Here is an 18995-nt window from a genome sequence, read left to right as displayed (position 1 = left end):
TGACCAGAGGCGATGACGCATTTACGAGCATTGATGAGCGTTCCGGTACGGTTTCGAGACAGGAGTTGGGCGAGATGTGAGATGTCATGTAACGGCATGATATTAGAAGTAGAAGTACTCTTTTGATTGCTGTGCTGTCTACCCAGCTGCATCGTCGTCGTCAAAGGTGACTTGGCGTTTCTTCTTCCGCTTGGCTTTGACTGGGACGACTTCTTCGGGTCCTTCTTGGGTCTGCTCTGTGCTTGCCTGAGCTTCGTCTTCCTTTGGCTTCTTCTTTTTCTTCTTTTTGACGGTAGCACCTTCGCCACCAACTGCGTCTTCTTGAGCTGGCTGGTCGTCAAGGGCCTCGACTCTTGCCTTCTTTTTCTTCTTGCGTTTCACGACCATACCCTCTTCAGCTGTGTCTCGGGGCTGTATTCGTTCCTGAGCCCGCTGCATCTCCAACCGCAACCGCTCTACTTCTTTCATCGCGTTAGCCATCTCCTCTTCCTCGGCTTGCCGTCGCTGATAGTCCAATGCGGTCCCCCCATTCCGAGCATCCGCCGACTCAGCAAGAGAAAGAGCGGACAACCCACTACTGTCAACCTCCAGTAGCGACTTCTTCGCTCGTGACATTGGCGGCTTCGAAGCACCGGTTGGTAGGGATGACGAAGGCTCATCTCCGCCAAGCGTCTCGTCGGCAGCAATCTCAAAATGCCGCTTTGGCTTACGCACAGGCTTTGCGGCTCTCGAACGCTCTGGATCCGATGCCGTATCCCGGCTGTCAAATTTGAGCTCCATGACAGGTATCGAGTCGACATCGAGTTCTTCGCCATTTGCGCTGCGAAGGATGTTGTGCATAGGTGTGGAAGTCCCCGAACGCCGTTCGGAGTCGATGTAGTAGGGATCGTCTTTGTAACGCTCCCGTCGTTCCGCCTTCTTCCGTTCAATCGCTTCTGCGTCAAACTCAGGTCTTGTGTCTTGATATGATGAAGTTCGACTTGTTTCGGGAGGCTCAAGGGTATCGACTGCAGCTCGTGAATAGTTCGTGGCGACCGCACTCGGCTTCTCATGGTACAGGCGATATACCTCATTGTCGTCGTCTGCGTAGTCAGTGTCGTACTCCGCTTGCGACAGGATCATGTTCAGGCTGCTGTTGATCGGTGCATCTAGGTCGAGCTCCTCAGGCTGTGGTACTTTCCGTATCGCCGCTGCCGCGACTGGGTTCAGTTCTGCTCCTGAGAATAGCATGGGTATGGCCTGGCTGAGCAGCAATGGCACATCACTCTCGACACCTGTCTGATGGTTTGACGCAGCTTCAGAAGCCAATCTCATCAAGTCAAGGTATTCCACAGCCCGCTCTTGCACCTCCAGGTTCGGGTGCAAGGTCAGTGGCTCGAGAAAGTGCACAATTCGCGCGGTAAGCAAGACTACACGCGATTGAGTCGACTGCTCCCATACACCTAGCTGCTCGCTTGTCAGTCTGACAAAGATCTTCGGAATGGCTTGGAGATAGCTTGTGAGCACTTCGGCCGGCAGGCCGGAGCTGGAAGGATGTAGTAGGGAGGTCAGAATGGTTTCCGGATTCGTGAGCATATCTGCATACTCTCCAGCGATGAATGCTGCAGATGCCAGAACGCCGTTCCCGCCGCTATTCGAAGTGGGAAAGAGCTGATGACGGGTGTCCAGCACAAGCAGAGACTGCGCAGCAGCTGTCGCTTCTGGACGCACTGCTTTGACACGGACGGCGACATTCAGAAGCTCCAACCCAATGGCATCAGCGACGCCGCTTTTCGCGGATGAAGTCTCCGAGTGAGAGCCAAAATCGCCGGTAGCAGTAGATATCGGACACTGCTTGACCAACTCTACGAGGACTCCGATGTACCACTCAAAGTCGTTCATGTTCGTGTATGTATCTTTCGAGCACATCTCAAGGATCCGCTCGATCACGGACGTTCGGTAGTCGTCCGGCAATGGCGGCGCTTGAGCCGACTTTGGCTCTTTGGGCGTTATCCTGGTCATGGCATCGTCCTCATCGTCATCCGCCATCGGTATGATGCCGTCGTGCATACCACGGTCGTTTGTGGGCTCATCAGAAGCTGTTGCTTTGCCGGCTGTCTTGAGCTGATGAAGTAGACGCTCGACCACGGTCTGTAAGTTGTTGGCATTGACCATGCCCACCACCAAATCTAGCGCACGGGTTCTAATGGAGATGTCTGCATCGTCAATGCACTCAAGAATCACGTCCTGGTGTTGTGACACCAGGTCGGCGTGAGAGGCTGTGATCTTAGCGAAAGCCAGTAATGCAACGTATCGTAGATTAGGATCTCCTTCGACTACAAGCATTGCTCTCAGCTTGTTGACACACAGTCGTGCAATGTCGTCGCCTTCAGTAGTGCCGTCGGCTGCTTCCATGATCCCGCCTTGGATGATGCCATTGATGCATTCATACAACAAGCTCATCGCCGGCGTGGTCTTGATGAGGGTAGTAAGCGGAGGCACCAACTTCTTCACTAACCGAGGTTCGAGCGGAATGAGAGTCGAGAACAGCTTGATGATCTTGATGGCCATCCAGTTGTTGCCACCCGCCGTGAGTAGTTCGAACAAGCGAGGCGCAAGTGGTAGGAAGTCTTGTGGCCGTCTCCAGCCAAGCTCACATATCACGTTAATGATGGCGGCCGTGACACTCGGATCCTCGTTGTCGTCCAACAATCGATCCTTGATCTTAGGCCAGGCGGGTCGCAACGTTTCCGGGTAGACCAGAGCCAGGCGATACAAGGTCACGATGGTCTTCTTGCGGACAGTCGGGTTGGAATGAGACAGTCTTGGAAGAAGGTCCGTGAGGAGTGAGTTGGCCATAGAAGGGTTGATGACATGCGGTATAGTCGTGAGTGGTAAATTCATTGTTGCCTTGTCCGGAGAGTTGAGGTCCTTCTTCAACAGGTTCTCAGCCAACATCAACACCTCTGTGTCCGGTCGAAAGCTCTGCACAGCTGCCAAGTATCCGACCCTCTTCTGTAAGTATTTCTGCGAAGACATGACCTCCAGGACGTTGAATGACGCCCATGACATATCATGCCCGAACATCTCGAGATAGACCAGCTTTAGCAAGGCCGTAGCCTTCTGGTCCATGTCTTGTCCTCTGACCTCCTTCCTGCATTCTTTCAGACTCTCCTGTATATACTGCGGCTCATTGCCCTTGTGTGCGCGCAGCCCGCGAATGAGCTGGTAGATGTCCTTCTCGAACATCTTGCCGGATGCCGCTGACTCTTGCGCTCGGTGTCGCACGCCAGTATGGAGTCCAATCGATGCATCATATCCTGTGTGGCCGTATTCGAGGTTGAAGTGTTGCCATAGATGAGAAGTGTGGCCGCGAGTCCATGAATCTACTGAATGATCAATCGATGAGGTCTAGAAGGCGCATACAAGAAGTCTTGGCATTGACTTGGAAGTTCCGCCGCCATCTCGACTTCAGGTACACTTCTTCCTTACACATTACGCCTGCAATACCCAACGCAACCCATCCCAAGCTACATTTTCTGCCAAACACTTTCGTGATATCTTCTGACGGGTCCAAAATGACTGCACGCCTTCGCGACGCCATGGGATCTTGAGCCCACAACCTGGGGCACTCCTTGCAACCACGGTCTCAAGGTCTGTCGACAATAATACCATCCCAGCTTCACCATCCGCTGCTGTGTACGAAGCACATCCCACGGGCGCCGAGCTGCGCCATGGATGCACTGTTTGCGGCAGGCCATGAAGCCCGTGGAGGCATCGCCATTCAGGGTAACCTATTGCAGTGCAGACTTAGAAGAAGATGAGATATCGCTTTATCAGTGAGAAGGTAGGTACATGTATGTTTCGCTAAGTTGGCAGCAACTTCCACTTTCGCAGCCGAGATGCAACATACTGAGCGCGCATCGCACCTAATTGTACCGTACCGCTTCGTTTCTTTACATCCCTGCTGATTTTACCTCTCTTACCAGCGGCAACGTGCTACTCGGGAAGACTGGAGGCTGTCTAAGCCATCCTATGCAGAAAAGGTCTGTTTTCTTTTCCCCAATTCTGGGACTTCGTTCTCAAACCCGAGGTCTTCTTCATGCCCGTGGATGCTCAAATCTCGGACGTTAAGGCCATATCATCGACATGTAAGCGCAAAAGAGCAGTTTGCCTGCCATACCACGCATTCGTCAATACGAATCACAGGGACTTCTCAGGCGGCTGAAGAGCTTAGCAACACACTTTCCTTTGAACCCACTGCCTGCATGAGCGACTGCTCCCCGTGGGGTAGCTTATGCACGATGGCGACTCACAAACACTACTTGGAGTAGCTCCAAAGGATGCAGCTTCTTGAGCTTCCAAGCTCCACCAAGTACCGAAGTATCTCACGGTCATCGCTCACAGCTCACAGTACGCCTCGCTACCCGGCTAACCTTTACAGATCGTCGGTGCGGAGGAATGGACATGCATCGAAACGGAGCTAAGGTTGAATCTCTCATGCTGTACCCCGCAACAGAAGGCATGCATAAGACTCCAGACGAGTACGATGTCGGCGGTCACTTGTGTAGGTTGGACGACTGTGACCATAGCGACGGCTCGACTACTCATCCTTGAAGATGGGCTCCACGGGACTTGAGATCAACGAGGTCGAGTGCCTCATCATCGGTGCCGGATTTGGGGCTGTGACGCTCCTGCATCGACTCCTCAAAGAAGGATTTGAGGCAAGAGTGTACGTCAAACTCGTGCGCACATGGCTCTTTGAGATCTCTCATCTATGTTTCAGCTGTCGAGACATCTGCTGAAATCGATTACTTCAGGTACGAGAAGGGTTCTAACTTCGGTGGCATCTGGTACCAAACTCATGGGCAAAACCCTACCATGTCTGAGACACTGGCTAACCCTTTTGCCCTTCTGTTTGCAGGTATTGGAACTGCTATCCCGGAGCTCGGGTCGACACTGACACCCCAATCTATCAACTGTTCGACAAAGAACTCTGGGAAGACTTTACCTTTCGAGAGCGGTTCGCCGGATGGCAAGAGCTGAGGCGTTACTTCAAGCATGTCGATCAGAAGTGGCAGGTCTCCAAATACTTTGGTCAGTCATTGTCGAATTTTCCTGAGCCGCTGATTGAATCCACAATATACAATGCTGAACCCGCGGTCAGAATGGAACAAGAACGTTGAATCGGCCACCTTTGACGAAGAGCAGAAGAAGTGGCTCGTGGAATGCTCAGATGGTACGACTATTCTCCTGCGCTGACTTGATGGTCTTATTCCTCGCTCACATCTCGAAAGGCAGCCAGACATGGTGTAAATGGTTCCTACCTTGCATCGGCTTCGCAGCCAAAAAGTACACACCACCAATGGCTGGTCTGAGCAACTTCCGGGGCGAAGTCTACCACACAGGCGTGTGGCCGCAGTACGGCGTCAACCTGAAAGGTAAAAGAGTGGCGCAGATCGGGACCGGCGCCTCGGGTATCCAAGTCATCCAGGAGGTTGGCGACAGCACGAAGCATATGACCATCTACCAAAGAACGCCCAACCTGTGCTTGCCAATGAACCAATCTAAGCTTGATCCGGAGAAGGAGAAGAGGAAGAAAGAGAGTGGAGAGTACGAGGAGGCAATGAAGCAGACTAAGCATACATTCGCTGGTTTCGCTTACGACTTTATGGACAAAAACACGTTTGATGATGGGCCCGAGGAGCGAGAGAAGAACTATCATCGCTTGATGAATGAAGAGGGTGGCTTTCACTACTGGCTCAATACGTACAAGGATATGCTTTTCGTGCAGGAGGCGAACGATGTAAGTACCGGTCAACGAAAAGTGGCCGTTCGCTGGTAGACTAACTTGCCTCTCAACCCAGGAAGCCTACAGTTTCTGGCGCGATACCGTACGCAAGCGCATCAAGGACCCTAAGAAGAGAGAACTCCTGGCTCCCGAGCACCCACCACACCCGTGGGGGACCAAGCGGCCGTCGCTAGAGCAGCGGTTCTACGAAGTCGTGGATCAGCCACATATCGACATCATCGACGTCAATGCCTCGCCGATAGAGGGTGTAGAGGAAGGCGGCATCCGGACGAAGAATGAAGGTCTTGTTGAGGTCGATGTGATCGTTCTTGCAACTGGCTTCGACTCCGTGTCAGGGTCATTATCTCAGATCGATGTTCGCAACACCGAGGGCAATCCGATTGCTGCGCATTGGAAGGATGGCGTGAAGACGGGGATGGGCATCTCGATCAACGGGTTTCCTAATATGTTCTTCCTCTATGGGTATGTCATCGTGGACTCAGCTGTCATCGCTTGCTGACATTCCTGCCAGACCTCAAGCTCCCACAGCATTTGCGAACGGACCCAGCTGCACGCAGCACCAGGCAGAGTGGCTGGTCAACTTCCTCGTCAAGGCGAGAGATGATGGCATTGGTAGGATCGAGTGCACCAAGGAGACCGAGGAGGATTGGCGGAAGAGGGTGCGAGATGCGTGGGACGTTACGCTTTTCCCAAAGGCGAAAAGCTGGTATCAGGGTACGTGCTCACCTGGTAGGGATGGTCTTCCAAGCGATGTGCTGACTGTACGAAGGTAATAACATACCGGGCAAGGTACGAGACAGCGACGTTCCCCACCTCGTTATATGTCCCGTGCATAGCTGACCCTTCTTTCTCATGCATTAGGTTGTCGAGCCGCTGAATTGGTAAGCGATCACTCTGTGCTCATGTATTGGCACGAGGTCGGCTGACGCATGCAATCCAGGGCTGGCGGCATGCCGGCATATCTCGATGCACTGGAAAAGTCGCTTGAGAACGAGTACCAGGGCTGGAACGTCGACAAGGCCGCAGCATGATGACGAAGCTAATTCTGTGTCGAAATTTTCTTACTGCATGCAGAGATTATCAGAACGCAGCCTCTTCTGCAGTACCATTGCCATGAAACTAATGAAGTCGCCGAGCGATCGTGTTCTTCTGGTACGAAAGCTGTAGTAACGCAGCAGCAGCGGCAAGAGCACCACTTGAGCTATTGCATCGTCAGCCGCGGTGTCATTCCTAACATTCTCGGAGAAGAAAACAATCCACGGTCGAGAGACCACGATGCATTCTCGCGATGCGGTATTCGGACAACACGCCGAGTGGACTCATGATGCACAGCCGTTACATCTACCAAGATCCTACATTCGTACTATGCAAGGGGTTTCCCGGCTCGATCGTGAGGTTATCTGTGTTGAGCTGCAAGGCTATCTGTGATACCCTGCACCACATGGAGTCGTGTCATCACCGACCCACGGCACCGGAGTGCATGCCGGGAGGTGTGGGCTGCGGAAGCTCATGAGAGTTCGGTCGAAACCACGGAATCGGGTGTGAATCTTCGGTCGCTGGAACGGCGTGGCAGCAGTGGCCATGCCGGACCCACGTTGTGGTGGAGCTTTTGAAGAGCATTCTTGCAGTTGCGGCTTGTGGGAGTTGCAACGGAGAAGCTGGTGATGCGGGTAGAGGTGGTCTCAAGGTCTTGTCGAGTCAAGACGACTACTCAGGACCTTCAAAGGCCCAGCAGACCTTCGAGAGCATGAAGACGAATGACAATGTCTTGAAGTCGTCTACGTCGCAGACTACTCGGGAGCTGCCGAGATCTACGCATATAAGGACAGCGAGATCGTGATCATCGCGGTGGCGCCATACTTCTGGAGCTCTCCACAATCAAGATCCCTACCTCTCTGAACCCTTCGAGTGGTCATGACGACGATATAACAAGACTCACATTCTCAAGAAGATTGGTGAGGGGCATTGGCCTGTTCTGTGCTCGGAATGGATGGATTTCATTACCAAGACCTCGACAACTCCAAGCACCTCTTGTCCTCCGCGGACATTAGAGGCAAACAACGCTGGTAATGCTGTTTCTCATTCCGACGAACGCACTTGGGCACTGCGTCCGTCCACGACTGGGAGGTCGATGTCTCCTCAGAAGCTGCTATACAGCATTGTTAGGCGCTAGACGTGTAGATGAGCACAACATTCCATGATGCGATGCGCTGTCTCATGATGTTGGCATCTCATCTTGAGCTGCGGCAGAGGAGGGAAGTATCGATGTATTTGGCTTTTCCGTGGCTGCGCTAAAACACCGTTCGGCTCTCCACCGTGCCTGTTTCACAGAGCTCCAGCACCGAGCAGACCGACATCATGCACGCTACATTTTCGCGCTGCAGCCGTTGGCACTCGTGTCTTTGTCCATCATGAAGGACCCGCCGGGAATATTGTTCTCGTCCGTTGCAGTCCTGCAGCAATCCACACTGCCGTGGAGCGCGCCTTATCGCCAGCACTGGCCGGCGACCCAGAGCCGTGTGGTATCAGTGCCCACGCCAGCCACTTTCAATCAACCTCGTCTCTATCTGGCCGTGATAGGCGGAAGTTTGTCGACGCCAATGATGATCTCACCAACCCTTGCAAGATCTACAGTACTCTCTCCGCATCATTGTTCGTGCCCTTTGCTCTGTGCTGCCGGGTTGCATAATCGAAGAGACATCACCGCGTCCTTCTCCACTCCCAAACCCTGACCTCACCTGCATCTCGGAGAATGCCTGCATACTCGACTGTGGTGAAGCGTAGCACTTGATGCACCCTTGCCCCGAATCCCCCGACTCCGCTCGCTTTGCGTCTTCTACAACACAGCGACCTGCTCCCCGGGCACCTTGGAAGTGGATCGAGCGCTGGACGCAACGACACTTGTAATGTTAATACAATGAACGAGTTCAATCCTGTACAGGTGCAGTCCGCGCTGGACAATGCACCTCGTCTCCCTGCTCGGGGCGGTGCTACGAAGGTCAGACGATTCGACGGCCGCTCACGAAGGACAGCTGATTGGGACGGGTTAAGAAAGGTGAGATCTCGACATGATGAAGCTTCTGTTGGCCCATGGCTAACGCATAAAGCAGGACGCCCAGCTGTGGTCCAACGAGGCCAACTGCCAAGTGCACCTCTATGCCCATGGCAGCTCTCAACGAGGACCTAGCATGAAGGTGCCTTACGAGGCTATACAGAGGCTGGGAAGTGCCTTCTTGACAGATCAGTGCTTGCAGGAAGACTATGCCACTCCTCCGTCCCCGAGCGATGATGGCGGTGACAGTGGATACTCATCGTCCTTGTCAATAACTCCCGAAGACGACTACAGACAACCCAAGTACCACAACCTCTTCATTCCTACGCCGACAACAATCTCCCGAGATGAAGCATTTGCCTACCACCTCACCACTCGAAACGTCATCGCCTACGCCGTGGGAAAGCCGATCGTTGGGGAGAAGCTGAGCGGCGCCCTGACGGCACTGTGGAAACGCTTGCGAGCATGGCTACCGGGAACAGCATTGAGGTCATCATTCTCTGCATATCTCGAGGAGCAGGGCTACACTGCTTTTGCCGAGAATGCCGAACATGCTCTGGCTTGTTTGAAGTTTGCGGAAGAGACAGGGTTTCGAGACATATGGATCAATGCGTTCGCACATTGTTCCGGGATGCACGCACGTCTGGACCTGAGTCCAGAATTCGCTGGGGTGAGCAAGACTACGGCCGCGCTCATCACCCGCGCGTCTCTTGAGATGGACCTACATATCAACCGTGTCGTCAAGGCGCTGGGAGGGTTTCTGGAAGAAGAGCTTGGCTCAGACCGCCTGGGGCTTTCGAAGCTGGCGCGAGATCACCTCGATCACTTCCGAAGCCTTCTACATTCCTACTACGTAGACAAGTTCGGCTGGTTCCCTCCTCGGCACCGCAACACCTGGGACAAGCGTCCATGGTTGGAGATGTACGAAGACTTTCAGGCGCTCTACGAATATCTCGTGGATCGAGAATCTTCGCAAGACTGGAGGTCCAATCGAGGAGTGACCGGTGGGATCTGCATGATACAGAACGTGCAGGCCTTCGATGAACGACACGGCTACGAGCCGCTACCACATCCGCTGGCTCTGCTTCCGCTGGAGCCCACGATGACTCGAAGGCGCAGCATCAGCTCGCAGACAGCGCTTCGAAATTTCAAGCTGGGCAAGAACCAAACCGCTCCTGATGCCAAACTCACACCAAACCAAGCTTTGGAGATTGCGACCAATACACTCGATGAACGTCAATGCGGACGTCCACTGCTCCAGCAGTACCAGCGCTTCGAACGAACCCGCCGAGAATCCAAGCTTGACTTCGCTGAAGCTCGCAAAGTCAGGTGGCTATTGATCTACGGTGTCCTGCAGATGCTCACTAGCATTATGAAGGGCCCGCCGGAGGTCAAAGACGCTGACCGCACGTCATACCCCGTTTGCGTTCTCACGACCGGCTGCCCTACCTTCGAAGACCTCAACGATAAGATTGAAGAGGTCGAATCAGTATCACCGCAGTCCACGCCCAAGGCTGCGATGGGGAAAAGCTCGCCACACATCATGCGCCGAACATCACTAGTCCCCGATGCGCTGTTTGCGCTTGAAGGTCGTCCGGTCCACGATCGTTCGCCATCTCGGATCTCGATCCATCCTGACTGCGAAGCCGACAGCGCTGAGGACTACTTTGCGTCGAACACCGTTTCGCGATCGGACTCGTCGGCGAGTCTGAATCAGATGGCACTGCCATCGCGAAATGGCATAGCGTTGTCGAGAAGGAACTCGTTGCGGAACAGTATGCAAGTGGGTGTGCGGTCTCTGGTGGGAAGCTTGAACAGGAGGAACAGCAGAAGAACTAGCCTCCCCTTGGAGCCGAGGAAGATGTCGTCGTATTGCGAGATCGTGGTGGAGGACTACGGCAACGGATGCCTTGTCCGTGGAAACGAAGCGGGAGAAGAGGTACGGCCTCAAACAGCGCTCCATGCTGGCGACGACGATGCACAGCAATCTCCGGAGGACCTAAACGGATTCAACTTCGGCTTTGACAACGCAAGTGAAGAGCCGACCCTCGATCATGATCAATTGGGCGAAGGCTTCAGTCCCCTTGCTACCCCCCGCGCCGTCGAGAACAGCCCGCGAGAAAGCTACACCTCCACAACAACCGCCGACAACATCGACTCCAACCGCTCATCCCTCCTCCCTGACACCTCTTCAATCGACACCGACATCTCCTCTTACTCCGACACCTCCGTATCCCATCCGTTTTCTAGCCCCACCACCAAGACCGACATCGACACTCTGACCAAACGACAACTTACCTACCGCCCTAGTAAACAAAACCTGGGCGTCTCCGCCATGTGCTGGAGCGTCACGGCGGGGTGCTACAAACCCAGCGGCCTGATCGTCCCACCGACGTCTCGGTTTGCTGATTCTGCCCACCATCGTCGTGCGCCGAGTGGAGAGACTGTGGCGAGTGATGCGAGCTCGGAATATCCTGAAGACAGTGTTCAGGCGGCTGACATTGAGGAGGAGAGAGTTAGAGGAAGGCAGAGGGTGAGGCGATTTGGATGTGATGTTCCGGTTTCGCGGATGATGGTTGCAGGAGGCTACTGAATAGCGACTTGAGGGGTGGGAGATGGTGTGATCTTTTGCTTGCGTTTTGAAGCGTCTGGCGTTTTAGCGACGTGCTTTTGTATATACCCTGTCGTCGATTACAGTCGCTTTTACAACACCTTCTCAGAGCCTTCAACGCCTACGCTTCTTTCTACTTTTCCATGCAAGACCCTCAGTTGAGTTTGGAATCTCAACTAGATTCTATGTGCATCGATAATACTTGCAATTACAGAAGCCCTACTACAAGCGACTCTTCCTGCCATTGCCCAAGTAATTCTGCTGAGTCTGCAGCATATCCACACACTCTTGAACCATCTCCTCGACAATCTCCCTCGCGGGCTGAATTTTCTGAATCACACCCGCCACCTGCCCCATCAAGAACGGCATATCGACCTCATCCCTCTCATCCTCCATGTCCTTTGCCATCGGCACCACGCCACTATCGCACAGCGCCTTAACCTCCGATGGCCGATCGATCTCCCACGACTTGATGTAGTCGTTCATCCGCACCCTCAACGGCCGTCCAGAAACAACCAACGTCCGGATGGTGTCCTCGAATGTCGCCGAGACAACCGCCTCCTTGTGCATCTGACTGCATCCCGCTTCCTTGCTCGCCACGAATCTCGTCCCTACCCACACTCCCACAGCTCCGTATGACAGACTCGCCGCCAATGACCTTCCGCTCGAGATCCCGCCCGCTGCGACCACCATCGCCGGTTTCCCTGTCATAGGACTCGTATACTGCCTCGCAACGTCCACCACTGAAGGAATGAGAATGCTCGTCGCCACGTCCCCAGTATGCCCACCCCCTTCACCTCCCTGCGCACACACGATATCCACACCCGCCTTCAACGCCTTATGCGCATGCTTCGGGTGCCCAACCATATTCATCACCAGAATCCCCGCCTCATGCAGTCTCTTAATAATCCGTTCCGGCGGCACACCAACAGCAGAAATGAACAACTTCGTCCCCTCCTCAATCACCACACTGATCAGATCATCCAACTGTCCATGCGTGTAATCGTGGTTCGTCTTCCTTGCGCTGCCTCCGACCTGAGGTAGTGCAAGGTCGACGCCAAATGGCAGACTCTTGTCTGAAAGGTTATCTTTGAGCTCGTGGATAATCTCGCGCATTTGGGTTGGAGTGTAGCCGAGTCCGCCGATTGTTCCCATACCGCCGGCGTTGGAGACGGCGGCTGCGAGTGGACCGGAGGAGGTGCGGGCCATGCCGGCGAGGAGGATGGGGTATTCGATGTTGAGGAGGTCGCAGAGGGGGGTGCGGAGGGTTGGGCGGGGCATTGTTGCGGTTGTTTCTGTTGCTTGAGGAAGAGAAAGAAGAAAATGGAAATGGGATATGAGATGTCTCGAGAATCAAGGCCTCTTACCAATGGTCTCAAGAGCTTGTAGGAGACGGTTATGCTTGCGGGGTGGTCGTGGAGGTAATATGGGGAGCTGGGGGATGGAAGCCGAGGCAGAAAAGCCTCGGTCGTTTCGTCTCGTCTCGCCTGGGCCTGGGATGCATCCAACGCATTTTTGGTGCATGTTCTGGACCCTACACGAGCTGATGGTATGGCCAGAGGTGTCCTCTCGACGGTGGAGCAAAGGGAAGGACAATCTTATCCATTGCCAGTACTTTCGAACAGGGGCAAGATCCGGGCTGTGGACCAAGCGGCACCGGAAGTCGAGCCTCCAACTGTCATCAATGGCGGCAGCAAACGTCCAGACGAGCAAGGCAGACAGATCGGTTGCCTTCTGGGGATCAACGCGCTGCCTGGCTAATTTCAATGGCGAGCGACAGCATGTGAAAATGAGTAAAAAGGAGGCTCGAGGAAGGTGAAGTCCCGGGGAACCATCGGCTTCAATTCCGCCGACGAAGAGGGCCGAGAGAATGTACCGGTCGACAACACCTCCATTGCGGTTTCGGCGAACGGCAGCTGTATACCATTGTTGGTCTCGGCATTATATACCGCCTGATATCTCTCATCGTTCAGATCGTTGTTCAATGCTAGTTGATTCGACCTTGATATCCCTCTCTCAATCAGACAACTTAGCTTTCACCTTCCGCATCATCGACAGATCTTGGGAGCATCGTGATACACCAGATCATAAAACTCCAACAAAATAACAGTATTCAATCATGGCGCCGAAAGAGGTCCTCGATTTGCACATATGTGTCATAGGCGCTGGTTCGTTCTCCCACACTACCCTTCCTGCACAAGAGACTAAGATGGTTTCCAGGCATGGGTGGACTGGCCACAGCTCTGGCATTGGCGAAGCAGGGCTTCCGCCATGTTGACGTTTTTGAGTCTGCCTCAGCTCTAGGATTTGTTGGTGCTGGCATCCAGCTCGCTCCGAATATGGCCCGGATACTGGATAGACTGGGCGTATGGCAGGAGATTGAGAAGGAGGCAGTTGATCTTAAAGATACTAGCATTCGACGTTCGTCGTTCCCCTACATTGCAATTAATGCCACAACAACTGGCTAACACCATCAACAGAAGGCTCAACAGACGAAGAATTAGGCCATGTCGACCTCAACTACGTCCGATCCACCTACTCCTACCCGCATATGGTCGGCCACCGCTCCTCTCTGGCCAATTCCTTACTCAACGGCTGCAAACGCGAAAAGTCCATCAACCTCTTCTTCGCCACAGCAATCGGCCAAGTCTACTCCTGGGGTCCAAATCCATCCTTTGAAGCTATTCCTCGTAAATCAGGCGACCCATATCGGGTTGATTGTGATGTGTTGCTTGCAGCTGACGGCGTCAAATCCGTCGTCCGCGATCAAATCCTAAAAGAAACCAACACTTCCGCCAAAATAATCGATTCCGGCCAAGCTGCCTACCGCATCATGATCACCCGCGACCAGATGGCCGGCGACCCGGAACTCCTTGCTCTCCTCGATCAAGAGAGAGCGACGAGGTGGATCGGCGAGAAACGCCACATCATCGCCTATCCCGTTTCAAACAAAACGGTCTACAACCTCAGCACCGCCCAACCAGATCTCAATTTCGCCGATGCTCCTTCAGCGACTTATACAACCAGAGGAAGCAAACCGCAGATGATGGACGTCTACTCCGACTTCTGCCCTATGGTCAAGCGTATGCTCGATCTTGTTCCAGATGGGGAGGTTTGTGAGTGGAAACTCCGCGTTCACGAACCGCTGCCGTTCTGGACACACCATTCCGCCGCTCTGGTAGGCGATGCCTGCCATCCTACGCTCCCGCACATGGCCCAGGGTGCTGCTCAGGCGATTGAAGACGGCGCTGTGCTGGGTGTTGTGCTCTCCAAGCTTCCGGACACCAGTCCAGAGTCAGTAGAGAAAGGCTTGAAGGTCTATGAGGCAGTGAGGAGGGATCGAGCATATGCGCTCGTAGAGCTCGCGGCAGCGGCAGGGAGGAGTATGCATTTGGGAGAAGGGGCGGATAAGGAGGAGAGGGATCGACAGTTCGCTGCGTTGAAGGGTGGGAAAGGAGGGCCGGTTCCGGATCGGTGGGCTGATGCGGAGGTGCAGAAGATGGTATATGGGCAGGATATCATGAAAATTGCGGGTGAGGATTTTGAAGGACTGTTTGGGGGGATGTAGCAATTGCAATGTACCGCACAGTCAGGCGCGGAATTCGAGCTTGAGAAGTAGCTGTTGCACTTAAGCAGCGTGAGTGACAACCTCCCGCATCTAGTAAGCTCGCAGACATCACATGGCCCCGTGAGCGATCTCTTGTCCCTATGTACATGTGGTGTACACTAGTGCCGTAAATTGTGACGTCTCAACAGCTCAACACAAGCTGCCTCATCCTCCCAGACAGCTTGGCCACGGAAGTTGCGATACTCTCGCATAGCTTGCATGGCCAGCGGCATGTCTTCCTCATTGTCTTCGGCCCGCCTGACCCTCGTGAACAGTGAACCGAAGTATAGCGCATTGGCTCCACCAAATGAAGCCACTGTCGATGAAGGGAGGGCTTCGATCATGCATTTGACCACTTCCGTATGCCCATCCAGCATCGCTGCAATCGTTGATCCACGGTTGAGATGAATTTCTTCGACCCTGTTGGTCCTGTCGTCCCTGAGCAACAGCTTGACGATTGTCAAACTGCCTGCGTGGCAGGCTAATGCGAGAGGAGTGATGTCCCCCGTGCTCTTTGCATTCGGATCGACACGCCTAGATTTGATGAGCAGCTCGATTACTCCTACGGCACCCGAAAGGATTGCCCGCGCCAGTGGGGTGTTCCCCATGTGATCTCTCTCTTCCACGTCCACGACAGCACATTCCAAGAGAATGCTGACTACGTCTTGAGCTCCATGAGCGACAGCGTAGGCGAAGAGTATTGCATCGTATGGGGCCTTGAGCGTTAAGTCGAACTTCCCACTGTTGATCATGACGCGAGCTTTCTGACGGTAAGAGGCGGTTGACTCTGGGCAAGACTCCTCATGTTTCTGGGATGGATCTTTGTGGCTAGGTTCTGAGATAGGATGCATCAGCGACAGACCGTCCTTGTCCTTGAAGCGTCCGTCCACTCCAGGCCCGCTCAACAGCAATTCGACCATTTCCGGAGTTCCGTATCGCCACGCAATCAATAGCGGCGTCTCGTATGAAGCTCGCAGCCAAGGCTCTCGGGGCGGATCTTCCGAGTGCACGCCAACTTTGGTTTTGGCCAACAACATTCTTGTGAGTCTCAGCGCCTTTTCGCGTCCGGCTTTCAACACAGGGCTGTTCCCAGTACAGATCTTGTGTAGGTGGCTATTTAGTTGCAGTCGCAGGCTTTTAGCTAGGGAAACGCCCCCACATATCGAAAGGAAATGCAACACTGTTGTCCGATCGTCTGGGCTTCGATGATCGACGTTGGCGTCATGGCGAAGCAGCACGCTAAGTACCGCCTCGTTCCCAGAATCTAAGGCGAGGATTATTGGAGGCGATGGGCCGTCTATGGCATTGACCATTCTCCGACAATGAGCCAGCCATTCCGCCTTTTCAACAGACACACATGTCGCCTCCTGCTGAAGAATGGCGTCCAGTGTCCGGGGCATCTCGAGCGTCACGAGTCTGTGGATCACACTCAGTTGGTTCGAAGAAGTGACGCCTGCGTCAGCTAGAGTAGACGTCCGCTCTATCTCCTGCCAGCCGACGATGCCGGGTAGACAGAACAAAGATACCATGCTATCGTCCGAGGCGCCGCCCTTCTCCGCCGCCTTTGCATGCCGTATCCAACCCTGCCCTGCATAGAGGGCGAATGGAGGGGCTTTCAGGTGGTCGGCGTATGTGACCGTTTGTATAAAAGGCTCACGGTCATCCAGGTATCCCATCTCTCGCATCCTCGTGTCTGCGAAGACAGCAACTTCCTGAGTCAAGAGGTATCGCAAGCATATTTTTGCCAATGAGATGAGGATTTCTGGGACAGAGATGGAGACAGCGGGTGTCTTGCATCTAGCGGCGAGAGATTGCAATCCTTTCCTCGCCATGAACTTATAGACTGACTCGTGGTCCAACACAAAAGCGGACGACCACTGGCGAGCTTGTTCATGCTGTAAGAGTTGTGACTGTAGTGAAGCTCCGGCCAGACGAGCCTCTTCATCATTCCGTCCTTCAGGCACTATGATGGTGACCCTCAATTCCTGCCGGCGGAGGTTGATTGGCATTACTCTGCGCTTCCTGACAAGGCCACGAGTGACTCTCAAGACACGCTCCTCGAATGTCGTAGAATCTACGCACCACGACAACCCCGCCGTCTGTGATTCTGGCTTGCTTGATTCGGTGAAACACAAAACACGGCTGAGGTCCTCAAGCGGAAGAGGCCTGAATGCGAGCGTTACCCACTGAAAGACCTGTAGCGCGATGTCGACTTCGGTACATATGCCGTCAAGAATATCCTGGTAGATGTCCTGCAACTCTTCTGGAAGCACCTCGATTCCTGCAAGGATGTATTCCGCACTTTCGCCTTTGCGCATCATTTCCTCGATCTTGTCAGCGGAATGGTGGATCCAGAGAAACCCACCGTTGGTCCGATCCAACAGCTTCAGTTTAATAGACTGAAGCTAGCGACGATCCATTTTGCTTCTGCTCACGGCCACCTTGAGCTGATCATCAAGAAAGATCTCAATGTCCTTTCGATTGTGGAGGTGGGCATCGATGGCAAAGTCGTTCTTTGCGCCTGTGAGTATGTGCAGCCTTGAAGAAAAGCACCATTTGATGGCGTATTTTGTTGACGTCGACAGAGTCTGGAAGAATTTAACCAGGCGTACGTTGTCCATCTCTCCTCTCTCATCCAGCCCATCGATGTAGATTAGCACGTTGCGGCCCTTGAGAGCCTGCGCGCGAAGGGCCGTCTCACCATGTTCTCGAAGCTCGCGTTCATGCCATTCCCAGCCTTCGTTTGGCCGGCCCTGAGTCTGACAGCGTTCAGCAAAGCAGCTAGCTCCAATGAAGTCCGAAAGAGCCTGTGGATCCTGGCACAGTACCTGGAACAGAATGGCTCGGTACATACCGGACTTCGATTGATGTAAGTCCGAGCCCCTCCGATGAAAGAAGAAAGAGAACAACGCTCGTCAGTGATGAGGGGGTGCGCCGCTCTTGAGACGCCAGGAAGTCCATTAGCACCGATTTGCCGGAGCCTGGACGACCTCTCACCCAGAGTACGCCACCACTATTGTGCCAGGAGAGATAGTCCTTGTTGTTGAGCATCCACTGTCCAGTACCTTGAATTCCTTCGCCGAGAAAGGTCCTCGAGTTCATGGCTTTGAACGCAAGAGACTTTAAGCATTCTGGACTGCGTCAGCGTATCATCGTATACGATACATGCTGTCGATGGAACTTACCATTTGGTATGTCCTCAGGTTCGAAGCCATAGAAATTGCTGTTGTTGATGATCCCAGCTTGCAGTCGTGTATTGTAAGGTCCGAAGTGTGCATTCAAAGAAGTCATGATGGACTGTGTGCCTGGCACTCTAAGGCGAATAGAACGTAAGCAAGTGGACAGCAGAGATCAGAAAGTGAAAACACAAGTGACAACCCAAAAGAGCTGCGTTTCGTCCCTTTCCACCTGCGCCGAGCCTGCCACTGCGAGACATGGCAAACAGGCGTATGCAAGTCGTCACTGATGGGCAAGCTTTAACGTCTCGTGGCTTTGGATGCATTGGCTCCATGCTGCTAACCGTGCCAGCTGCGGTTCCTTGGTCTGGTGTTGCATTGGCCTGGACCACAAAGCGGGATTCCGTATCCGTGCAAAGAAGAGCCAAAGATTCTGGTCAGGGGCTCGGTCTGGTCCGTTCGCGTATCCAGTGAGTGTTTCATCCCGTGTTCTGAAATGCAGACAGCGAAGGTAGAGTCGTGTCGCTGGAGCGTCGAGTGTGGTTGATTTTGGCTCAACACGTGACGCAGCACGGACCGCCAAGCACATCTTATCCTCACCTCTACCCTTCCATCTCTTCTACGTCCTATCATTGCCGCAACGATTGTGGATTGGATGCGTGAGTCAATATTATGCATAAAGAGTCACGGCGAGACATGCGCAGGGTGACACACAGCACTGACATAATGCCGGCAACCTGCACGGCCTGCCCATTTCC

General features: G+C 53.8%; 7 protein-coding genes across 7 annotated transcripts; 4 read left to right on the top strand and 3 right to left on the bottom strand.

Annotated features, from left to right (window-relative positions):
* Positions 1–138: 138 nt before the first annotated feature.
* Positions 139–3583, bottom strand: APL5 (AP-3 complex subunit delta; the record flags this gene model as incomplete). The annotated part of the gene is made up of 2 exons (XM_064799611.1): positions 139–3365; positions 3406–3583. The coding sequence occupies 2 exons, from the start codon at positions 3581–3583 to the stop codon at positions 139–141; spliced, it is 3405 nt and encodes a 1134-aa protein (XP_064662366.1).
* A 1015-nt stretch (positions 3584–4598) lies between these two features.
* LTR77_002351 (uncharacterized protein) lies at positions 4599–5165 on the top strand (the record flags this gene model as incomplete). Its single annotated transcript, XM_064799610.1, has 2 exons — positions 4599–4711; positions 4904–5165. The coding sequence occupies 2 exons, from the start codon at positions 4599–4601 to the stop codon at positions 5163–5165; spliced, it is 375 nt and encodes a 124-aa protein (XP_064662365.1).
* A 179-nt stretch (positions 5166–5344) lies between these two features.
* LTR77_002350 (uncharacterized protein) lies at positions 5345–6822 on the top strand (the record flags this gene model as incomplete). Its single annotated transcript, XM_064799609.1, has 5 exons — positions 5345–5785; positions 5847–6253; positions 6303–6552; positions 6653–6672; positions 6732–6822. The coding sequence occupies 5 exons, from the start codon at positions 5345–5347 to the stop codon at positions 6820–6822; spliced, it is 1209 nt and encodes a 402-aa protein (XP_064662364.1).
* A 1886-nt stretch (positions 6823–8708) lies between these two features.
* Positions 8709–11436, top strand: LTR77_002349 (uncharacterized protein; the record flags this gene model as incomplete). The annotated part of the gene is made up of 2 exons (XM_064799608.1): positions 8709–8846; positions 8902–11436. 2 exons carry the CDS (start codon positions 8709–8711, stop codon positions 11434–11436), a joined length of 2673 nt encoding a protein of 890 aa, XP_064662363.1.
* A 240-nt stretch (positions 11437–11676) lies between these two features.
* LTR77_002348 (uncharacterized protein) lies at positions 11677–12978 on the bottom strand (the record flags this gene model as incomplete). Its single annotated transcript, XM_064799607.1, has 2 exons — positions 11677–12749; positions 12822–12978. 2 exons carry the CDS (start codon positions 12976–12978, stop codon positions 11677–11679), a joined length of 1230 nt encoding a protein of 409 aa, XP_064662362.1.
* Positions 12979–13573: 595 nt separating this feature from the next.
* LTR77_002347 (uncharacterized protein) lies at positions 13574–15022 on the top strand (the record flags this gene model as incomplete). The annotated part of the gene is made up of 3 exons (XM_064799606.1): positions 13574–13622; positions 13675–13875; positions 13935–15022. The coding sequence occupies 3 exons, from the start codon at positions 13574–13576 to the stop codon at positions 15020–15022; spliced, it is 1338 nt and encodes a 445-aa protein (XP_064662361.1).
* Positions 15023–15180: 158 nt separating this feature from the next.
* Positions 15181–18352, bottom strand: LTR77_002346 (uncharacterized protein; the record flags this gene model as incomplete). Its single annotated transcript, XM_064799605.1, has 4 exons — positions 15181–17445; positions 17497–17889; positions 18059–18192; positions 18247–18352. 4 exons carry the CDS (start codon positions 18350–18352, stop codon positions 15181–15183), a joined length of 2898 nt encoding a protein of 965 aa, XP_064662360.1.
* Between the last annotated feature and the right edge of the window lie 643 nt (positions 18353–18995).

Source organism: Saxophila tyrrhenica, assembly GCF_035928015.1.
Source record: "Saxophila tyrrhenica strain CCFEE 5935 chromosome Unknown scaffold_3, whole genome shotgun sequence".
NCBI classification, from domain to species: domain Eukaryota; kingdom Fungi; phylum Ascomycota; class Dothideomycetes; order Mycosphaerellales; family Extremaceae; genus Saxophila; species Saxophila tyrrhenica.
This window is presented reverse-complemented; position numbering and strand designations above follow the sequence as displayed.